This window comes from Hibiscus syriacus, unplaced genomic scaffold (assembly GCF_006381635.1).
Source record: "Hibiscus syriacus cultivar Baekdansim isolate YM2019G1 unplaced genomic scaffold, ASM638163v2 tig00002942_pilon, whole genome shotgun sequence".
NCBI lineage: Eukaryota > Viridiplantae > Streptophyta > Magnoliopsida > Malvales > Malvaceae > Hibiscus > Hibiscus syriacus.
In genome coordinates, this window is record NW_024061958.1 from 62,560 (window position 1) to 86,187 (window position 23,628).

At 35.9% G+C, this 23,628-nt stretch overlaps 2 protein-coding genes and 1 pseudogene across 3 annotated transcripts; 1 reads left to right on the forward strand and 2 right to left on the reverse strand.

Moving 5' to 3' along the window:
* Positions 1–1,868: 1,868 nt before the first annotated feature.
* On the reverse strand, positions 1,869–3,769 carry LOC120166210 (glutathione S-transferase L3-like). 2 transcript variants are annotated; one of them, XM_039175537.1, is made up of 9 exons: positions 3,642–3,769; positions 3,325–3,385; positions 3,150–3,236; positions 2,956–3,054; positions 2,777–2,879; positions 2,627–2,703; positions 2,417–2,524; positions 2,129–2,212; positions 1,869–2,026 (listed from the first exon to the last, which is right to left on the reverse strand). In XM_039175537.1, the coding sequence occupies exons 1-9, from the start codon at positions 3,713–3,715 to the stop codon at positions 2,015–2,017; spliced, it is 705 nt and encodes a 234-aa protein (XP_039031468.1). In that variant the 5' UTR covers positions 3,716–3,769; the 3' UTR covers positions 1,869–2,014. The 2 variants fall into 2 exon arrangements, with proteins under 2 accessions (XP_039031468.1, XP_039031466.1); XM_039175535.1 differs by lacking the exon at positions 1,869–2,026 and having other exon boundaries at positions 2,033–2,212.
* Positions 3,770–9,804: 6,035 nt separating this feature from the next.
* On the reverse strand, positions 9,805–11,007 carry LOC120166225. Its single transcript, XM_039175541.1, has 4 exons — positions 10,874–11,007; positions 10,665–10,784; positions 10,217–10,587; positions 9,805–10,114 (listed from the first exon to the last, which is right to left on the reverse strand). The coding sequence occupies exons 2-4, from the start codon at positions 10,776–10,778 to the stop codon at positions 9,883–9,885; spliced, it is 717 nt and encodes a 238-aa protein (XP_039031472.1). The 5' UTR covers positions 10,779–10,784; positions 10,874–11,007; the 3' UTR covers positions 9,805–9,882.
* A 4,466-nt stretch (positions 11,008–15,473) lies between these two features.
* Positions 15,474–23,202, forward strand: LOC120166051 (annotated as a pseudogene).
* The last annotated feature ends 426 nt before the right edge of the window (positions 23,203–23,628 follow it).

Sequence of the window (23,628 nt, forward strand, 5' to 3'; positions counted from 1 at the left end):
AATTTGTTTGTTTTCGGTGTTTGAGAGAACCAACTCATCATTCGGTTTATAATTAATATTGATTTGCTCTGCTTTTTCTCTCTCCACAGATAATCCCGGCATCGCTCGCTCGCGGGAGAGACGATGAATCATATTACCTATTATTAGGATATATTACAAACTTCATCCTCCAGATTTCTTCTCTCTCCAATTTTGGTCATTAACTTTTTTAACTTTTTTAATTTAATCATTTTGAATTACTGATTATTCAGGTCTAAAGTCAATTACAGCAGGATAACATGGCCTTTTTTTTTGTACTGACATGATATTATATTTTAAGTAGATATTTTGAAATTTTCAAAAAGATCGAAATTTAAATATTTCTTATGTAAAAATGATAATTTGTTCTAAAATATATTTTGTGTTAACTCACGGTTGTTAGTGTATCGTACTTAGCCAAATTTCTTAAAAGAACTTGACATAAGCATAAGCCCATCTCGCCAGTTTATTAAAGATCAATAGCAGGATGCGAGTTTGGTTTTGTTTTTTCAACAATTGGAGCTGATTAATTCTAGAGATCGAGTCGATTTTTTATTAGTACTTTTGGCTTTTTACAGGTTCGGTACCAAAGCAGGAAACGACTAGCCGAACAGCGACCTCGCATCAAAGGGCAGTTTGGGCGACGAACACCGAAAAACAATGACCTAGCATCCGAAGGCAATTCATGTGATGAACAGTGAAGAAGAAAACAAGCAGAACAAGATATAAATCAAATCCTCTTGCTGATTACCACCGACTGGTCTAGACTATTTGACAATGTTAGGCTTGATGAACTGTGTTTTATTGGTATGGACCTTCCTCTCTCTTTTTTATTAGACTGGAGAAGATAGAAGACCTGTATAGCAATAAGACCCCATTTTATTTGGGGTGCTGGAACCATGAACATCATGGGACAATAGGGTGCTTAGCAAACCGTTTTAATCATGTTCTATAGGTTAGTTTCTGGTGTTCTTTTAACCATTATTTCATCCTCAAATCATCCTTGGATATAGGGCGTTTAAAAAGTTAATTCAATTACCGATCCAATCAAAACCGATTTTTCTTTAAATATTAATCGAACAAAATAAAACTCGACTAATTCGGTCAGTTTCCGAATTAATCGAAAGTTGTTACAATTTTTTTAATCAGATTAATTTGGGTTTAATAGATGTATCTTTTTTATTTGAGTTAAAATTTGACTGGATCTTGAAACTTTATTGAATCTAGTGTAATTGAATTTTTTTTTTAGAGAGAATGCTTTAGAAAATTAGGAGAAAATAAGAGTGTTCGGAAAAATGTATTAACCTCCCGCTTTAAAGAATAAATACTTAAAAATGTTTTAAAAAATTACCAATCTATTAAACTTTTAATAAATAATTAAAAATACTAAATTAGTAATTAGTAATTATTATTTTATTACACTCAAAAATCAATCTCCAATTATTATTTTAATATATTTATAGATTGTTATTTTAATGTTTAGACTTTGAATTTGTTTCATACACTTTTTTGATAATTTTCTAGTTAAATTTATTAATTTATGTTTATATTAAGTTCTATATGGTATTAGCAGATTTTACTTATAGTTAAAAAAATAAAAAATTCGGTGTGCTTAACAAGCAACGAGACGAGCAACGAGCTTAACGAACAACGAATCGAACAACAAATTTTCTTAATGAGCACAAGTCTAGCAACAAATTTTTTTAACGAACACAAGTCGAATATTACTCAACTCGTGAACGACTCGCTCGATAAGCACCCCTAGTGGAAGCTTGCTTAAGCTACAATAGCACACCTTGCAACCAGACTACGCTTAAGTATTTATAACTACCAAATTTAACACCATGATATCAGGCGTTTCAAATTTATTCATATAGCGGCAAATACTTGTACAACATAGATTCTCAACCGAGAACAAATAACTAGTCCAAACAGAGGCTATTGCCATTCACACTCATTAATATATATATATAGTCATATGATGTTGGCACTTTCATCACTTCTGGGCCTGCAACAATAACAATTTGTTTCAGTAGTTAGCAACCTCCGGCATAATCATCAATGATGAAAATACTAGTAATCTGAGTTAAGGGTGTAAACAGAACAGTACTGAGAATATCTTCTTATAAAGTTCCACTAATTCTTTCGGATCGGTTTTCTTCGTCTGCGCGTACGCATCGATCTTGTTCACCGCCTGCATCACAAAGTTATGACAATAATAAGTCTCACTCCAAGAATCGAAATAGATGAAGAAATGTTGCTCATGTTATATATTGGCTGTATCTAAAGCATCTTCATCTGCATTTTCTGAAGCAACAGAAACATACATGATGGTAGACAAAACATATATGTATGTGTGTGCATATATATATATATATATATATGCTCTAAACTATACCTCAATCCATGCGGTCAGTTTAGGCCTGCCTTCCGTGACGTCGTACTGGAACACCTCCGACAGATACATCTGGAATCTTTCAACAAAAGGAATGAAGGCAATGTCTGCCTGCAAATGACAATATCATTCATGTATCGTTTTGAGAAACAGGCGATGATGTTATTACAGCACCGAGAAAGCGGTTTAGCGATCTCTGAAGAGCCGACTTACCAGAGAAAACTCGTCGCCGAGGAGGAACAGGCCGTCGTATTTTGTAAGAGCATGTTCCAAGTGATCAAAAGCAGCACCTGAGGCATATCAGATCATATGCAAATACAGGATACACTCAGTAAAACAGAAGTATGTTTCATTCAGACTAACCAGCTTCAGTTGTTGAGTCTCCTTTAATGGTAGTAAATACCATCCCTGCAAATTTGTCCATGAGTGATAACAACTCCTCAAAAAACCTCCTCTTGTCAGGATCCTAAAACAATTTCAAGAGATCACTTGGTTTGTGATGAAGAGAGAGAAAATCCACTAAACGATTCAACAGATCTTACATTAGGTAGAAGAGATGGCCCTTCAAAGTTGCCGTCAACATATTTGATCAAATCGAGACTGTCCCCGATGACTTTGCCGTCATGTTCCAACGCCGGCACCTGAAAATCAAATAATTAACAGAAGAATATTGGATCAGCATTTTCAACTTTTTTTTAAATTATTCATATATCAGAACACATGATATCTAAGTGACCTTGTTTTCAGGGTAAACTTTTTCCTTATACCAAGCAGGCCTATTTTGAAGGTTCAAAGGGACCAACTTAATCTTGTCTTGCAAACCCTGCAAATCAACCAAAATCACAACAATTTACTCTCGAAATTTGGGAAAAGAAAGAAAATTGAAAACAAATCCAAGGGAAATATACAACCTTGGAATTCCTAGTGATCCACACACGCTGTGCAAAGGGGCAAGTATAAGTCATATACAACCTTCAAAACAAGGAAGCAGAAAAGGGTCAACTTTTTTATTATGTAGCAATAAACACAAGCAAACTGATATAAGATCCAATTTCTTCTTGAACCAGGCCATAAAATTACGATCGAAACGATGGGTTTTCCCTCTAGGGTTTTCCACGTAAATTTTGGTGTCCTCTTTCTTTCTATTCTACAGAATTCATTCGTTGTTAATCGTTCCAATATTATAACACAAGCAAGTACTGTTAGGCACAAAAAAAAAGAGTGAAACCTGGTAGTTCCATCAAAGAGAGCAGGTTCTTGTGCAGTAGCATCCAATAGAGGAGGCAAAAACTCAGTAGCCATTGCTTGAAGGGGAATTCCTGAGATCTCAGCTTCAAAAGTTTGCCTATTGTTTAATTTGCTCTACAGAAAATGAATTATTTGCCTTTATAAATTTTAGGATTAACTACCTGGTTAGTCACTTATCTTTTAGTTTTATACACTTTTGGTCACTGATTTCAAAATTCATATTTAACTTACGTTTTTATTTAAATAAGATTTGGCCACTCAGAGCTAATAGCCAGTTAAATATTTTGATATATTCACATATTTTGTCCTTGTAATTAACATATTTTCTTAATTTAGTCATACTTTTAAAAAATTAAAATAAATTATGTATTTTTAATTGAAAATAAAAACAAAATATTTTTAAATTAAGTTAATAGTAAAATATATTTAATAAGATAATATAAAAATATTTTATATAAAAAATTATATTATTTTTAAAAAAATTATATATTTAATATAAAATATTTTGTCCCTGTTCATGATTTTTTATTTTTTCTTTAAATTATATTATTTTTAAAAACTATATCAAAAATTTTAAAAATTAAAATTTACACATAAAGTTCAAAAATTAAAATTACATAATTGAAATAAAATTTATTAAAATTTAAAAATAAATAAATATAATTAAATTTCAAATGTTTTGAAGTTAAAATAAATATTTTAAAAATAATTAAGAACGTTAATGTGAAATAATTTAAGAAATTAAGAATTTAGAACGTTATAGTGTCAAAATTTAAGAAATTAGAATTTTAAAATGTTAGAGTGAAATAATTTGAGGATTATGAATAAAAGTTTAATATAAAATAAAAATGAAAATATATAATAAATCGGGTACTGGGTCAGAGGGTACCCGATTAACCAACATTTTGTGACCTATGCTCGACCTAGAAACCTAGTCAGGTACCCGATCCGAAAAATCGGGTATTTTTATTATAAATATCCAATATTTTTTAACTGGGTCAACGGGTTGATGAGTCAGCTCAATCGGGTCGGGTATTTTTGAACAACTTTACTAATATGACATGTGGTATCATTCGATTGGATAATTAAATTTATTTTAACTTATTAAAAGTATGACTAAATTTAGAGAATATGCAATAACAGGGACCAAATGTGTGATTATATCAAAAAAATATTTAACTGTTATTAACGACAGTTAACTCTGGGTGACCACATCTTAACTAAATAAAAACGAAAGTAACTATATCTTAATTAAATAAAATCGTAAGTGATCATAACTTATGTATTTTGAAATCGGTGATAAAAATTGAACAAAACTAAAAGATAAGTGATCAATAGTGTAGCTAACCTTAAATTTTATGGACTTGTTGAAAGGGCTTGGTCAGCAATGACGAAATTGTCAATACTAATATAATAAAGGGTATAAAGTACATATATGGTCCTCCAACTATAGTGTCTTATTTTTTTGAGTCTCTCAACGATTAAAAATTACAAAATATTCCCTGACTATAGGGTATTACTTTATTAAATCCTTCTACTATTAAAAGTTACAAAACGGTAACTAGACTATTTATATGTTGCAAACTCGTCCTTTTTCATTAAAAGAATGATGATAGTCTGAGCTAGACGTTAATATGTTAATTGAGAAATGATAATCGTTTGAGATTTTGGAATCAGATTTTATAATATCACACTCAGCATGCTAACATCCAATTGATACTTTTTTCAATCTTTTAATAATCGGGTGACCATTTTACAACATCTGATAGTCATAAGACTCAATAAAACAATACCCTATAACGATCGTTTTGTAACTTTAATAGTTGAGACTCAATAAAGAAATAACTTATAGCTGAGGGACCAATTGCATACTTTACCCTATAATTAAACTATTATGACAGCTAAATAATAAAAAACGTTAGTAAATTCTCAAAGCAACCATCGCACCAGGCGGCTATAAACATTAGTGAATTTCAAGATTCGTGCTCAGGTCTAAAAATGTGAGGGTCCACAGTTTAAAAAAATGTCAGCATTTTGTTTTTAAGAGGGACGAGAGAATGACACTTTTTAAATAAAATATTACGATTATAAAATTGTTTTGTGATAGTGTTTTAGTTTTATACGTTTAAAAAATTTTAATTTTGTAAGAAACAATCATAATATGATAAATTTTGATATTTTATAATTTCTTGTATTATAAAATATTTTATGATCTCATTTTAAAATATAGCACAATAACTTCACATCTTCGGGAACGGACTTGGTTCTATCGTAAAAACAGTCGTCAAAGAAAAACACAATAACTATACGAAATACAACAACGTATATAGCCTTGATGATGTTAGTATATGATATTTATGTGGGAATTTTCCTTATGATAACATAATAGGAAACTTATGATGAATTATAGAATTATACGCTGCCATATTGTTTGATTTCTAGCGAGGAGTTTTATCCATTAACCAAAACCCTTGTTTCATTAGTTCAGGTTTTCTACTCGAATGTTCATGTTTCATTTGCTAAATCCTCGAATGATACAATCGACCAAGCCATTAAAGGGTCATTTCATTACCATCACTGTCGACTTCATCCTCCAATCATTCAATCTACCTCTTCTTAGGTGGTGTTTGTTTTCACTGTGCAAGTTCTTCAAACAACTTATGTCTGCGTCGCGCAGACCACGCGCAGACATTAGACTTCGCAGACTGTTTGTTTTTTAGAAGACAGAAACTCTTCAAACGTCTGCGTGAGCTCTTCTTGGTGCAGACTTGTTTTTATGACTTCAAAGGTCTTCAAACATCTTCAAGAACAATTATATAAAATATAGTTATTTATTAAAACAATTTTAAATAATTTAATAAGGTTATTTATTTTAAAATAATTTATTTTATTTTAAAATAATTTATTATAAAATAATTTATTTTAAAATAATTTATTATAAAATAATTTATTTTAAAATAATTTATTATAAAATAATTTATTATAAAATAATTTATTATAAAATAATTTACTTTAAAATAAATTATTATAAAATATGCATTGATTTATTTTAAAATAATTTATTTTAAATAATTTATTAGTATGAATTGATTTATTTTAAAATATAGATTGATTTATTTTAAATAATTTATTAGTATGGATTGATTTATTTTAAAATATGGATTGATTTATTTTAAATAATTTATTAGTATGGATTGATTTATTTTAAAATATGGATTGATTTATTATTGTAGTTGTATGGATTGATTTATTTTAAATAATTTATTAGTATGGATTGATTTATTTTAAATAATTTATTAGTATGGATTGATTTATTTTAAAATATGGATTGATTTATTATTGTAGTTGTATGGATTGATTTATTATTGTAGTTGTATGGATTGATTTATTTTAAATAATTTATTAGTATGAATTGATTTATTTTAAAATATGGATTGATTTATTTTAAATAATTTATTAGTATGGATTGATTTATTTTAAATAATTTATTTGTATGGATTGATTTATTTTAAAATATGGATTGATTTATTATTGTAGTTGTATGTATTGATTTATTTTAAATAATTTATTAGTATGGATTGATTTATTATTGTAGTTGTATGGATTGATTTATTTTAAATAATTTATTAGTATGGATTGATTTATTTTAAAATATGGATTGATTTATTTTAAATAATTTATTATTGTAGTTGTATGTATTATTTAAATTTCAGTATTGTAAAACTAAAATTATTTAAATCTCAGTATTGCAAAAATCTTTTAAGTTTAAAAAATCAGTTTATTTATATTTCAGTTCATTTTAGCCGTCTGCAGACGTTAAAAAACAAACAGTCTTCTTCTTGCAGACTGCAGACTTTTGGTCAACCTCTTCTGCTGCAGATGCCTACAGATGTGGTCCGCAGACTACAGACCTTTTACCTCTGCAAAAACAAACACCACCTTAGTGATAGTAATGATAAAGGTCTCTTCCCTTAGGAATGCATGCTCTTAGTAACAAAGTTAGCTACTTTAATCTTCATGACCGTATCTTCCACTTGATTTTATCTCGTGTTCTTCGACCTTGCGGCACCAAATATTCCATCGTTTGAGAGATCGACTGTTGGTGGATGCATTGTATCAAGGTGGGACACAAATTTAACTTGGCAAACCTGGTCTTAAATGACATAACTAGTGCCATCAAGGCCAAATCTCATCTGACTTTCATATATGCAATGTGCCTTGGTTATATTTTTAGATCCTTGATATCGACACTACGTATGAGCAGGACATCGTTCCCTCCATTGAGAAGCCTATCAGATGGACTTCAATGGAAAAGCTGGGTAATAGTGAACAACCTGAATTGAATTCGACAGGGACGTAAGATCCTCAAGGCAGATCATGATGATGGGACCATGGATGAGGCTTATGGTGACCATGAGGACGTCGCGCCACATGATATCTCCATATAAAAGCTTCACGAGTCAATGATGCAAGCATTTAGTTCTTATACTTCCATGTGAATTCTCGATTTAACGAGATGATGACTCATCGAGATAAGATGAAGGCTCGTTAAACCTCCCTTAGTGAAAAGATTCGAGTGATCCAATGTCAACTTGATAGTTTCAGCTTCCCATTTCCTCTATCATCATCATTATAGTTCACGTTTTAAATATATTATGACTTAGTCGAACTTTTTCAAATACATACTCAATTATTTTTGCACTTTAAAGTTGAGTTTTTTTTAAAGAATTTTAACTCGAATGATTGATCTCTTTTTCAGAAGGATCGATGCTTGTGATCATAGTAGTCATTGATATGACTCAATTCCAAAAAGGATTGATCTCTTTCTAGGAGAGCCTATAAAAATCAATCATTTCTCACGAATGATCGTTCCCTTGTAAAAAAAGGACCAATCTCTTCCATTGAAGAATCGATCTCTCTGTTAATAATAGTCAAATATTTAAAAAAAAATATTTATATCTTTCACAGAAGGATCGATCCTTTGTGTCACAAACGTTATCTATATTTGTAGGTAGCGATTTTATTAGATCTCCAACGGCCCTAACAGCTAGAAATCATAAAAAATAATCTTTAATAGTTTTAAACACATGCGTAACACATTATATGTTAATCAATTAAAATTTTATTGAAATAATAATTTTTAAAAATAAAGAAAATGGAAAGAACATTAGAATATGGTTAATACTTCAATTATTTATAATTTCAAGCTTCTTTTAATTTAGTTTATATTTTAATAACTTTTTTATAGTTTATAATCATTCAAATAACATTTTTTTTTATATAAACCGTCAATATTATAAAAATAAGTTTATATCATAAAAATAAAATTAAAAGTGAAAAAAGGCAAACGAAAAAATTCTCAACGTTTTCTTGTTTTTTCAATTGCATCCTTAATGTTGTCATACCACACCAGTAAAAATGTAGGTCACTAATCGGTCACCTAAAAATGGTTTATTCGAAAGAAAGAAAGAAAAAAACTTTAGAATTTCATTTGCAAGAAAAATATTTAAAAGGTGCAATTGAAAAAAGTAGCAAAAGTTGAGGGATTAAATACAAATATAATGGTCCCCAACACTCAACACCACAAAAGCAAGCCTAATCTGCATCATTTACACTGGTCAAAAAGCTGGCGGAGCATTGTTATATGCGCAATAAATGTTGTTATCCTTTAAGGTTTCGGGTTCAAACTCATTGAGCTTAGCTAAATTTACTTACACTGCTGATCAAGAATTCCAAGATTGAACCAGATATCAGTAAAATTAATATGAACTATATGAAATATACCCAAACTCAGACAAGGTCCTGATTTTCCGTTCAAACTCAATTCTAAGCACAAACCAAACGATCCTAGTGGTCTCAAGTTTGAATATGATGTCTAGAGGGGTGTTTGAGCATTCATTGACAAATTTTTAGGACTCTTTCAAATAGATACTATCTTATAATCATCCGGGACTCGATTCTAACCTAAGTGAAAGGATATAAATAAGTGCATATGAATAGGCTTTGGGGACCGAGCCAATGGACTCAATGGAGGGTAACATCCTCACGCCACATGCTAGAGGAAAAGTGGAAAACTCAGCACCGACCAAACCATTTCATCTAAGGCAAATCTAAGTACAAGAGACTTTATGCTCCCCATTTATGTTTCAATGCAAGAACATCTGTCACTGTGTTTTATTTTATCTTAATGCGACAATAATTACTGTTTACCTTGTATGAATTCAAGATGGCCCTACTCTAATCATTTGTCTTCTTTCCATTGAGCTTTGAATTCTTTCCTTGGCATGCCTTAGAGTTTCAAGAACTTCCCCTATACGTTTGCTGACTATCTTCATCTCCGGGGCCAACTTGGTTTCTGGTAGGAAGAGCGGGACCAATGCCAACGAGTTATCAACATAATCATCACCACCACCATCCTCAAAATTCTCATTTTCTTCATTATCGATCTCCACTCTTGGAGCTTTCAAGCTTGAAGAACTGAAAATGAATTATATGAAGTGATCAAGTTAAATATTTAGTGAAAGCAAAATCAGTAGGATAAATGTGGGCAAATACCTTGTGTCATTAACCTTTGGAACTTCATGGCCTGAACTTGGTTTAACACTGGAATTCTCATGTGAAGAGTCTTTTGTATCAGATTTAGTAGTCCCTGAAGAATTGGAATTTTCTTTGCTGAAAGAAATTTCAAAGCTTTTTATAGATGCAGTGGTGTCTGATGCCTTTTGAGACATGGAAGCTGTTTTTTCTGGGTTTTTGGTGCTCGAACTGCTTGTGGATGAAGCACAAGAAACTGCACGGTGCTCTAATTCTTTCAAAGTAGGCAATAATTTGAGGGATTCAAGCTTCTTCCTCAGCAATTTGAGCCTTCTCTCAGCTTTGTTCCTTAGTTTGATCTCTTCTTTCAATTCTATCTCAAGCTCCATTAGCTGCAGTTGGAGAAACAAAAGAAAAAAATCAGATCTTTTTCTTTAGCCGATTGAAACAAAGGCTACAACAACTTAACCTTATTTCCCATAAGTTCAGCATCTTGTTTTGCAGTGTTTGAAGCTTGCCTCTCAGCAAGAAGCCTTCCCCTCAAGCACTCCACAGTCCACAATCCTTCATCACTTTCCTCCATCTTTCACTGGAAGGAGAAAACAAAAACAAACCAACCCAAATTATATTATGAAGCAATGACACTCACTGATTGAGGAAAAAGAGGAACCCACTCACCATGCACTTTGTACTAAAATGACAGCACAGTAAGCTATGGCCTGTAATTAATGGGGGAGTTCTTCCAAAACAAAAGACTCTCGGGCTGCTAACAATGTTGCAAAATCCAAGGTAAAGGCTTTGGCCTCTTTGTCTTCTCCAGGTGGCTTAAATGTCATACCCTTCTTCAAAGACACAGCATTTGGCTGCTGTTTTCCTCCTCACTCTTGCCTTCTGCACTGCCACAATCTTTATGACACTTCTTTTAACATTCTACAAATTGGGGTTAACACAAGAGAAAAAAATTGAGAATGAAAGCAAAAGAATCAAATATTTAATCTTTTAGTTGCAGAGATTTTGACACGCATCAGTCAAAGGGAACTCTTAAATTGTCTTTCACTTTACTCAAAGAAAATTGATGAAGATGAACAGCCAAATGGTACAGCTTCAAGCAAACTTATTTTCAAGAAGTGGGCCACTGTTATTTATGTATTTGTTTTTGTAACTGGTAAAATAGGCCCTGAAATATATTTATTGTTGTGGTTTAGATCCACATTCAGTATCAATATGGAAGTAATGCCATCAACCACATGAATTAAGTGATGATTTGCTGCTAACGGAATACATTGATTGACAGATTGAGCATCAATTGCACTGAGAGATTTGGGTTATCATGTATGTGGAGCCAAGAGGGGAATGTTGGTGGTTAGAATTATAATGGAATTGGCCGGCAAATGCCAATGTAGGCATGTTGTCTGCAAGTTTATGTACATTTCAAGAATCTGTTGACACCCTGTTTCTTATCTTATCTTATCTTAGCATTATCTCTTCCCCCTTTGATATGCAATAAAACAAGCAGAGAAAAAAATGAAGAGCTTGACCCATTTCCTCGAACTTCATCCTCTCGCCTCTTTTGCTTACGAGTTAATTGGAAGAAAATGATTGAAAGACAAGTTAGTATTTTATTCATCAATTTAAAGTTGGTGAAATTATTGCTCTAGTCATCTATCTCTCCACCTCTTGCACTATAAGATAGTCCAATTAATTCTTAGCCATTTTACTTCCTCCTTATTTGCAAGAACCAACTTACTTCATTGGTTAAAAGAATCGTTGTTATTTCTAGAGATCACGGGTTCGAGCACCATCGACTGCAGCAGGGTGATTGAGCGGTCAATATCAAATGGTTGAGAGTATTTAGAACAGATACTACTTTGTAATCACCTTAGCTTAATAAAAAAAACTTACTATTCTTTAATCCATCATATAAAACAAAATTACTAGAATTTTTGGAATTATCAGATACTAAAATAAACATGTCGGAAAAAAGTTCTCGATCATTAGACATCGATTTTTTTTTACATCGGTTTACGGGTGTTACAATTAACCCTCAATTCCTTCTCCAAATTCTTTTTGTAACATCCCTTTTAATGACAAATTTCAAAGAAAAGCTAAGATTTCTTCATAGAGACAATGTGAATTGATAGCAAGACGTCGGAGAGAAAGAAAATTTAGTGTTTCATGTTAAGTCCAAATTGAATAGATGGAGGAAATAATCTATATTCCAAACTATTTTATGAAAGTAGTCATTGCAACGTTTTCCCAAAATTAGTTCATTAAATGCAATAAGTGCCGTCACAAGTAAGACCAAGGTCAAACTATTTTATAATATTCCCTTCTCTTCGACGACAAGAGCCCTTCTTCGTGAACCTCAAGTTCTAGGTTTACATATTCTTAATCTTTTTTTTTATCAGTTTTCTTTTGACATTATTATTCTTTATATGATTATTGATAGGCCCACATAATTTATTAAAAATGATTCATTTGTCAGACGGTCATTATTATTTAATTTGTCAACTTACGAGTAGTCATTATAATCTTAAATTTGAGATTAGTAATAAGAATCATTACAAAACTCTTCATATAAGACTAGGAAAGGAGGACCTTCTTCTTCATCAATGATTTTTCTTCTTTGAACTCCAGGAACTAAACAAGATGAGTCGTTCTTAATTCTACCATGAACATCTGGTTGCGACTCTTTATTCAAATCATAAGAGGTGAACTACCTATAATCTTCACAACCCAAATATTACTATCTAACACAAATTATAAACTTTTGATATATATATATATATATATATATATATATATATATATATATATATATATATATATATATATATATATATATAATAATATGTTTGATTATAATTTTAAAAATTGATAATTGACTGTAGAAATTGAATTTATAATCGATTTAACTGTAAGATAGGAAGAGTAAAAACGACAAAATGTAATTATATCAACATATTAATATAAAGGTAAAAACGACAAAAATCAATTATAATCAGAAAATTTATCAAGAACATAACTTTTTAGGTTGGACATAGTAATATTTTGGGTTGAAAACCTTTTCCTTACAAATCATGTAACATAATAAATTTGGTTTCAATCAAAAAAGTTGTTGTAAGATATTTTCGATTGTAACCGAAATTATTATTAATTATATATTTTTTAGATTTGACATGTAACATTTTAAATTAAAATCCATCGCATTATAACATTTTAGGTTGGACAATATCATCGTAAATTAATCTAAAATTAATCATACTTCAAGGACGAAGGAAGCACCTTTGCCCATATGGCATGCCACATGTAAAATATAAATTACGTTTATACTTCAAGTGGTGTGTCACGTAAATAAATACACTTCTTTAAAGAATGTCTCTTCTCTTAAAAAGATGTTGTCACATAGGCACGTCTTTATTCTAAAAAAAAAATTAAAGATCTTTTTGCTAATTTGGTAAAAAGGAGTTGAAAATATATTATTTTAATAATTTAAGCTTTATTGTTGTTGTAAATTACCTGGACGCAACAACAAACTTTACGTGCAAAATAAAATAAGAAGTTGGCGCATGATTAGTCTGACAGAAATGCTTAATTAGTGTAAGTTAAAGGGTGAATTACAAATTTAATGACGAAGTTTTACTCAACCTCATATTTCATTTATTATATTTTAAATCTTTTCAATTTTCTTACTTAATATTAAAATAAGTGCCTAAATTATACTATAATTCTTGAATAGGTATTTAAACTATTTTTGAACTATCCAGGTACCTAATGTTATCATTTTAGGTGCTTGGGTCATCAATGATATTAATTTCTCTGTTAAGTGACACATGTCATATTTTTGGTGATTTTAAAAATTTTATTCAAAATTAAAATTATATATTTTTAAAGAAAAACATAAACATTTTGAAATAACCCTAAAACTTTGAAAACCTTCATTTCAACCCCTAAACCCACGTCGATCGTCTCCCTTTGCCGTCGATAAAGCTCCACCTGATCTCATCTCCCCGACGACAAAAAACCCATGAAATTGTGACCGATCGACGGCGAATCGACGTTTTATACCCAACAAACCCTAGGATGAAGATCGCGATCCTACGCGATCTCGACGACCAATCGATGACAACTACGATGGCATACGACTAGGAGGATGGTAGGGACTACATTGGCGGCAGTGGTCGTGGCCGGAAAAGGCAACAGTGACACGTTAAGGATAGGATTTTAGGATTTTAGGTATTTTGGGGCTTTTTTATAATTTAAGAGAAATTAGGTTTTTTTATAAATATAATAATTTTTTAAATAAATTTCAAAATCACTAGATTATGACACGTGTCATTTAACGGGAGAAATTAGCGTCGCTGACGGTCCGATCACCTAAAATGATAACGTTTGTAACATTAGATACCTGAATATGTCAAAAGATAATTTAGGCACATATTTAAGAATTGAGATATAATTTAGACACTTATTTTAGTATTAAGTTTTATTATAATTATAACTTTTAAAGTCAGTGAGTAAAATAAGAGCGAGTAAAGTTTAATGATCAATTTGTAATTTACCCTAATTTAAACTAATAAAAAAAGAAGAGACTTGTCGTCAATCTAAAACAGGGTCAACAAAATAGTTGTTTAATGATACAATTATTAGATTGAATTTGATAGTTAGCAACCCTTGTCCAGGTTTTGTGCAGCATGGATGTCGACTAGTCTGCTACAAAATTGTTTATGCATTAGGAGACCGGAATCCTTTTTATTTTTAAATAGCATTTAAAATATTATCATAATCAATATAAAAAGTTGTAATATTTATAATATATTTTCGGTTACAATCAAAAAGTTATATAATGAAAAGTTTAGGATTTATAGTCGAAAAATTATATATTTTATAATAATTTTGATTATTAAAAAATATTAATCTAATTATATTGTAAAATCTAGAAAGTTATACATTTAAAAAGATTTTTGATTGTAACTTATTTATATTAACGAGTTCTGTTTTAGATATTTATATTCTAAAATGGAATAATTAACTAACACATGGTTCTTGCTGCAGTTTTCTTTATCTCCAAACCCCTAACCGGCTAACTTGATCAAGGAGAATTTCCATGATATAATCAGTCAACATAATGAATTGTTTAGTCGGGATTTACGTTTCTGTCTATATGCATTATTTATATTAACAAGTTCGTCACTTGCTTTAAATAAGTGAAGAGATCCAGATGTTTCTGTAGGGTTTCGTTTGAGTAATAGAAGAGATTCGAATCACGATGACATCAATGGAGCTTGAAGAGTTGCCTTCAGAAGAAACCCAGCACTCGGGCTCTGCAACTTTCAGAGGTTTCATTATTCCGATGGAAGACGAAGGCAAAAACGGTGAACTTGTCCTCGAGATTCCCAGCAGCTCCTGATGCAGGGAGATCCGAGACAGATGATGCTGAGCTGTCAGATTGCACGTTGATGGCGCTGAGATACCATGAGTTGGCAGATCAGCGCAAAGGCGGGAATTGATTGTGACATGTTCCTCATTGGGGTCGTTTTGAGTATGTTTCAGTCTTTTGGCCATAACTTTGGCTACAGGTGTCAGAATCGCGCATAAGACCCCAATCCGGAAAGCTCTTTTCGACGCGCACGCTCTCCACATGGAGCTATGCTCCATGTGGCCTTTTTTTCAACCTCAAATTCTGCCGTTTTCCCCTCCGAATCACTAGATTTAGTTATTTTTTACTATTTATGGTAATATTTCGATTGTTAATTAGGAAGTCAATTTAAATCCGATTTTAGGCCGGATTTTTGGGAGATTGCTTATTTTATTTCGAATTTTAATTTAGAGTGATTTTCGGGATTTTGCTATTTTTGGCAAAATTCTAATAAAGACGATTTTTGGCTATAACAGTCCGGCTTGTGGACTGCTTTTTGGATTATTGATTTTATAATATTTTATTAAACCCTAGAGACTTTTTTTCTCTGGTTTTTGGGCGAATTTTCTCTTGTGAATCGTCTGTCGGAGCTAGCCTACAGGATAATCACTATTCTGTCTGGCGTCAGTTGGTATCAGAGCTTCAACATCTTCTTGGGAAATTTCACCAGTTTCAATGGCTGGAGGTCGTGGTCGTGGTCGTCGTGAGCAGGTTCCGAATGAGGAAGCCCAACGCCGTGATCGCAGCGTTCAGGATGTGATGATTGCGGATTTGCAGAGGCAAGTCGCAGAATTAACCCAGCGCCTGACGGCGCAGGATTTCGAGGATCGTGAGGCCTCTGATCACGATACCAATTCCACTTTCGAAAACCCATATCACAATCGCGCAGGATTCCGGGGCGCAGGATTCCGGGAGCACCGTGGTCGGGAGGAGCGTCATGGAGACCTCGGTTTTCGGGTCGATCTCCCTGAGTTTTCTGGTACGTTACAGGCCGAGGGATTCGTGGATTGGATTAATGAAGTGGAGCGTATTTTGAATATAAGGAAGTCCCCGATCGTGTGAAAGTGAAACTGATCGCCATCAAACTCAAGGGCAGAGCATCTGCGTGGTGGGAACAGTTACGACGTTCACGAGAAAGACAGAGCAAAGCCAAGATCACTGATTGGGAGAAGATGAAAAAGAAGATGAAGGGCCACTTCCTTCCCTTCGGCTACACGCAAACCTTATTTCAGCGACTTCATGCGTTGAGGCAGGGCGCGCGATCAGTCGATGATTACACGGAGGAGTTTTACCAATTGATCGCCCGGAACGATTTATCTGAGACGGAGGAGCAGATGGTGGCGCGATATTTGGGGGTTTACGCCAGCCTTGCAAGATGTCCTCAGCCTTCATTCATTGTGGAGTGTTTCGGAAGCATACCAGCGTGCACTTGCTGTTGAAAAACAGCAAAACAGGAGACCAGTGATCAGGAGCGATCACAACAGTCGACCAGTTCGCCCTCAAGAGTCCCGTCCTGCTCAGCAGCCACCGCAGGGTAATTCTAACCCTACTATTAGATGTTTTCGTTGTGGTGAACAAGGGCATAGGGCGACTGATTGCAGGAAGCCTGCTAGTCAAAAGGGCAAAAATTTGTTGATTGAGGAAAACGTGGAAGACGAGACTGAGGAGATTGGCGAACCCGTGTATGACGATGATGAGATCGATGATGTGCTGTATGGAGATGGTCATGAGACTCTGGTCGTTCGCAAGAGTCTACTTACCCCCAAGGGCGATTCAGGGGACGATTGGTTGAGAACCAATATTTTCCACACGACTTGCACAGTTGCAGATAAAGTCTGCAAAATGATCATTGACAGCGGCAGTTGTGAGAATGTAGTGTCCGAGGAGGTTGTCCAGAAATTGCAGTTGAAGACGGACCGTCATCCTAAGCCATACAAGTTGTCATGGCTAAATAAAGACAGTGAGGTAACAGTTGATAGGCGATGCCTCGTGTCTTTTTCAATTGGTAGAAAATATTTTGATAATGCCTGGTGTGATGTTGTGTCTATGGATGCGTGTCATATATTGTTGGGTCGACCTTGGCAGTATGATCGCAGTGTCATTCATGATGGACGGAAGAATACATATTCCCTTAGCATCAAGGGAAAAAAGATTGTGTTGGCACCCGGCGGGAAGGACTTACTCCTACCCCAGTAACCCATAATACTAATCTGCTTTCTATGTCCAGGTTTTTAGATGAGATTGAGCATGGCGGCGTGGTCTATGCCTTGCTACCTTGCGAGAACAATGCAGTAGACGTGGATACAGATTTACCAGTAGAGGTGCAGCGGCTGCTAGCAGAATTCTCTAACTTGATGCCAGAGGATCTTCCTCCTGGACTACCACCTATGAGGGATATTCAGCATCAAATTGACCTTGTTCCTGGGTCAAGTTTGCCAAATCGACCAACATATCGCCTCAGTCCCAAGGAGGCCGAAGAGTTGCAGCGACAGGTGGAAGAGTTATTGGAGAGGGGCTATATCCGAGAGAGTATGAGCCCATGTGCAGTCCCTGCTCTGTTAGTGCCAAAGAAAGATGGTTCTTGGCGTATGTGTGTTGACAGCCGAGCGATCAACAGAATTACAGTGAAGTACCGGTTTCCAATTCCCCGTCTAGATGATATGTTGGATCAGCTATCTGGTTCTAAGATCTTCTCAAAAATTGACCTTAAGAGCGGTTACCACCAAATCAGAATAAGGCCTGGAGATGAGTGGAAGACGGCATTTAAAACGCCACAAGGGTTGTATGAGTGGATGGTCATGCCTTTTGGGTTATCCAATGCGCCCAGTACATTCATGAGATTATGCATCAGGTCTTGCGGCCTTTTATGGGGAAATTTGTTGTAGTTTACTTCGATGATATCCTCGTTTATAGTCCGACATGGACTTCACACTTCGATCACCTCCGTGCTGTTTTGAGATGCTGAAAACGGAGTGCTTGTTTGTCAATCAAAAGAAGTGTTCTTTCTTCACTACTTCTGTGACTTTTCTTGGTTTTGTTGTGTCTACTGATGGTGTTCATGCAGATCAGTCAAAGATAGATGCAGTCTTGGAGTGGCCCAGACCAAGAACCTTACATGACATCCGAAGTTTCCATGGCTTGGCGTCTTTTTACCGTCGATTCATTAGAAATTTCAGTACTCTGATCGCCCCTATCACAGAGTGCCTCAAGGGGCGTGATTTCCAGTGGTCTGAGGAGGCAGAGGCCAGTTTTCAACTGGTCAAGCAGAAGATGACCGAGGCTCCAGTTTTGGCACTTCCAGATTTTGACAAAGTGTTCGAGGTAAATTGTGATGCATCTGGCGTTGGCATTGGTGGTGTTCTGAGTCAGGCAGGTCGTCCGGTTGCTTTTTTCAGTGAGAAGCTATCGGGATCAAAGAAAAATTATTCCACTTATGATCTGGAGTTCTATGCCATAGTTCAGTCCCTGAAGCATTGGCGTCACTACCTAGTACAGAAGGAGTTTATTCTGTTTACCGATCATGAGGCCTTGAAGTACATCAATGGCCAACACAAGCTGAGTAGACGTCATGCCAAGTGGGTAGCATACTTGCAAGAATTCACTTTTACGCTGAGGCACCAAGCAGGGAGTTTGAACCGCGTCGCAGATGCCCTGAGCCGTCGTACCTTACTTCTCACCACCATGAGTACTAAAGTTGCAGGATTTGAGACGTTCACAGATATGTATGCAGCTGATCCTTCCTTTGGAAGGATATTTCAGGAGGTAACTGAGGGTCACCGTCATGATTTTGTTTTGCATAATGGGTATCTGTTTCGTGGATTACAATTGTGCATTCCAGATTGTTCATTGAGGCAGCAAATTATAAGTGAACTCCATAATGAGGGACACTTTGGCCGAGATAAGACATTGGCCCTTATCTCTTCTGAATTTTATTGGCCCAAGTTGACTAGTGATGTGGCCCATTATGTGGACCGTTGTTATGTGTGCCAGCGGTCTAAGGGAGTTCTCACCAATGCGGGATTGTACACTCCCTTACCTGTTCCTGAAGCTCCTTGGTTCGATGTCAGCATGGATTTTGTACTAGGCTTACCCCGCACCCAAAGGGCCTCTGATTCTATCTTTGTTGTGGTTGACAGGTTTTCCAAGATGGCTCATTTTGTAGCTTGCAGAAAGACTATGGATGCTGACCGGATTGCCCATCTCTATTTCAAGGAGATTGTGCGTTTACATGGTGTTCCTCGATCCATCACTTCAGATCGTGATACTAAGTTCATCAGCCATTTCTGGAAGAGCCTGTGGGGGAAACTGGGAACACATTTGAATTTCAGTAGCGCCTACCACCCCCAGACGGATGGCCAGACTGAGGTGGTGAACCGAAGTTTGGGAAACCTTTTAAGGTGTTTGGCAGGAACGAAGCCGAAGCAGTGGGATTTGGCATTGCCTCAGGCAGAATTTGCCTACAACAGATCAAAAACAGAACCACAGGTTTAAGCCCATTTGAGATTGTCTATGGTCAGAACCCATCCGGGGTGTTGGACTTAGCCCCTATTCCACGTATAGGACGTTTCAGTCCTAAAGCAGATGAGATGGCAAAGTATCTTCGGGGTATCCATGAGCAGGTGAAACAGACCATTCATGAAAGCAATACCAAGTACAAGACTCGGGTCGACAATCATCGTCGTCAGGTACTTTTTGATGTTGGTGATTTTGTTTGGGCTGTATTAACTCGTGATCGTTTTCCTGTTGGTGAGTATAATAAGCTTAAGGATCGGAAGATTGGACCTTGTGAGGTCGTGCAGAAGATCAATGATAATGCTTACAGGTTGCGACTTCCCAGTCACTTGAAGACTTCTGATGTCTTTAATGTGAAGCACCTGAGTCATTGTTTTGTGGATCCTGATGACACTACTCTGAACTCGAGGACGAGTTCTTTCCAACCCGGGGCGACTGATGCAGGGAGATCCGAGACAGATGATGCTGAGCTGTCAGATTGCACGTTGATGGCGCTGAGATACCATGAGTTGGCAGATCAGCGCAAAGGCGGGAATTGATTGTGACATGTTCCTCATTGGGGTCGTTTTGAGTATGTTTCAGTCTTTTGGCCATAACTTTGGCTACAGGTGTCAGAATCGCGCATAAGACCCCAATCCGGAAAGCTCTTTTCGACGCGCACGCTCTCCACATTGAGATATGCTCCATGTGGCCTTTTTTTCAACCTCAAATTCTGCCGTTTTCCCCTCCGAATCACTAGATTTAGTTATTTTTTACTATTTATGGTAATATTTCGATTGTTAATTAGGAAGTCAATTTAAATCCGATTTAGGCCGGATTTTTGGGAGATTGCTTATTTTATTTCGAATTTTAATTTTAGAGTGATTTTCGGGATTTTGCTATTTTTGGCAAAATTCTAATAAAGACGATTTTTGGCTATAACAGTCCGGCTTGTGGACTGCTTTTTGGATTATTGATTTTATAATATTTTATTAAACCCTAGAGACTTTTTTTCTCTGGTTTTTGGGCGAATTTTCTCTTGTGAATCGTCTGTCGGAGCTAGCCTACAGGATAATCACTATTCTGTCTGGCGTCAGCTCCGCTGTTCCGATACAAGATCCGTTTGTTCTTTCCTTCAACAACTTAACGTACGACGTCAAAGTCCGCCGCAAGTCGAGGTTCCCGTTCGCCGGAGCGAACAACGTTATTTCACCGGAGAATAGCGGTAACACCAAGAGCTTGCTCAATGACATCTCAGGCGAGGCGAAGGAAGGTGAAATAATGGCGATTATGGGTCCGAGTGGGTCCGGTAAATCGACACTGATGGATGCTCTTGCCAATAGGATTGATAAGCATAGTCTGAAAGGGTCCGTCACTATTAATGGTGAACCCTTACCTTCGGGGCTGTTGAAGGTGATCTCTGCATATGTTATGCAAGATGATATGTTGTTCCCTACGCTGACGGTGGAAGAGACGCTGATGTTCGCGGCCGAGTTGCGGCTCCCTCGATCGCTTTCGAAGGAGAAGAAGAAAGCGAGAGTACAAGCTTTGATCGATCAACTAGGGTTGAGAAATGCGGCCAAGACTAAGATCGGAGATGAAGCGCATAGAGGTATCTCTGGAGGCTAACGTAGGCGAGTTTCGATCGGGATCGACATAATTCATGATCCGATACTGTTGTTCCTCGATGAACCGACTTCGGGACTCGATTCTACCAGTGCATACAGTGTCATTAAGGTCCTACAAAGAATTGCACGACGTGGGAGCGTTGTTATAATGTCGATTCATCAACCAAGTTCCAGGATTCTTGGCCTACTTGACACACTGATTTTCCTGTCACGTGGTAAAACTATGTATTGCGGTACTCCGGCGAACCTGCCACATTTCCTAGATGAGTTCGGGAATCCGTGTCCCGATTACGGTAATCCGTGCGAGTTTGCTCTCGATTTCATCCGTGAACTCGAGGAATCTCCCGGCGGAACCCAGAAGTTAGTCGAATTCAACAAGTCATGGCAGGACTCGATGAATAAGGTCTCCAATAAGCCGAGTCTTTCGCTTGAAGATGCAATAAGGAAGAGCATTTCTCAAGGGAAACTAGTCACTGGTGCCACTGCTACAGGTGATGATCACCATAATCTAGTATCTTCAGTCCCATCATTTGCCAATCCGTTGTGGTACGAAATGTTGGTGTTACTCAGAAGGCTGGCACTAAACATGAGACGAATGCCGGAGGTTTTTGGACTCCGTTTCGGGGTGATAACCATGACCGCGATTATCCTAGGCACCATGTTTTGGCAGGTTGATAATTCTCCAAGAGGAATCCAAGAACGAATCGGATCCTTAGCTATATCCACGAGCACCATTTTATTTACCTGCTCAACCGAAGTCCCCGGAGTTCATCAAAGAGCGATTCATTTTCATAAGGGAAACCGCATTCAATGCTTATCGACGTTCTTCGTACGTACTCGCTCGATCTTTATTCACGATCCCGGAACTGTTCATCCTTTCCCTCTCCTATTCCTTGATAGCCTTTCCGGCTATCGGCCTCGCCGGTGGTGTCTCCGGATTCATCTTCTTCTTCCTCACGGTACTCAGCACATTCTGGGCTGGAACTTCACTAGTGGCATTCATATCAGTGCTTTTCCCTGATTACTTCCTCGCCTTCGTGATGTCCGTGGGCCTTGTTTCCTACTACCTCTTCTTCTGCGGATTCCTCATTTCTCGAAAACGACTCCCCAAATACTGGCTTGGGGTTCATTACGTCTCACTGGTGAAATATCCATACGAAGCGTTCATGCAAAACGAATTCCGGCCGTCTCAATGCTTCACTCGAGGTCATCAGATCTTCGACGGTACACCGATCGGAAGGCTACCGTCATCGGTGCAAGACGATATGCTGGCTAGCATGGGAAATATTGTGGGCACCAATTACACGGATTCAACTTGTATAGCAACCGGAACAGATGCATTGAGGGTGCAAGGGATCACTGAGTTAAGCAAATGGAACTGTCTCTTGGTTGCTGTTGCGTGGGGCTTTTTCTTCAGGGTCTTGTTCTACTTGAGCTTGTTGCTCGGAAGCAAGAATAAAAGGAAGTGATGCCATCGGAATCCATGTTTTTGGCCACATTCAGCAGCTACTCAAACCCTTTCTTTCTTTACACTGAAAATCAAATAAATGTGTTCCCTGTTTTTCGTCTTTGTTAATAATTTTGAAATTTCATTTGTGAGAAAAAGAAAATGATGTCGGTTATATTGTATGATTTCATTATAATCGATATGATATATGTTTTTTTAGGCCCTTCAGTTTTAGGTTTCACCTCGATTAATATGGACCGACATGCATTGCACAAATGTTAGTTGGGGACTCAAAAGAATTCTGAAATTGAGACCTACTGCTGCTCCTTTTTTTTGCTTCTGGTTTCATGCGTACTAAGGAAATATGCGAGCACATTCGACCGCAAGTGCAGAAGGTTATTTGGCAGCGTCTAATATGGTATCCTTTGCATATTCCAAAGCATAGCTT

Coding starts and splice junctions, on each gene's coding strand:
- LOC120166210 (XM_039175535.1), bottom strand. CDS start 3,715: ATGGCTACTGAGTTTTTGCCTCCTCTATTGGATGCTACTGCACAAGAA. Junction 3,386..3,641: donor CTCTTTGATGGAACTACCAG/GTTTCACTCTTT, acceptor CTTGTTTTGAAG/GTTGTATATGACTTATACTT. Junction 2,525..2,626: donor TCGGCGACGAGTTTTCTCTG/GTAAGTCGGCTC, acceptor TGTCATTTGCAG/GCAGACATTGCCTTCATTCC.
- LOC120166225 (XM_039175541.1), bottom strand. CDS start 10,778: ATGGAGGAAAGTGATGAAGGATTGTGGACTGTGGAGTGCTTGAGGGGA. Junction 10,588..10,664: donor CTGAACTTATGGGAAATAAG/GTTAAGTTGTTG, acceptor CTCCAACTGCAG/CTAATGGAGCTTGAGATAGA. Junction 10,115..10,216: donor CCAAAGGTTAATGACACAAG/GTATTTGCCCAC, acceptor GAAAGCTCCAAG/AGTGGAGATCGATAATGAAG.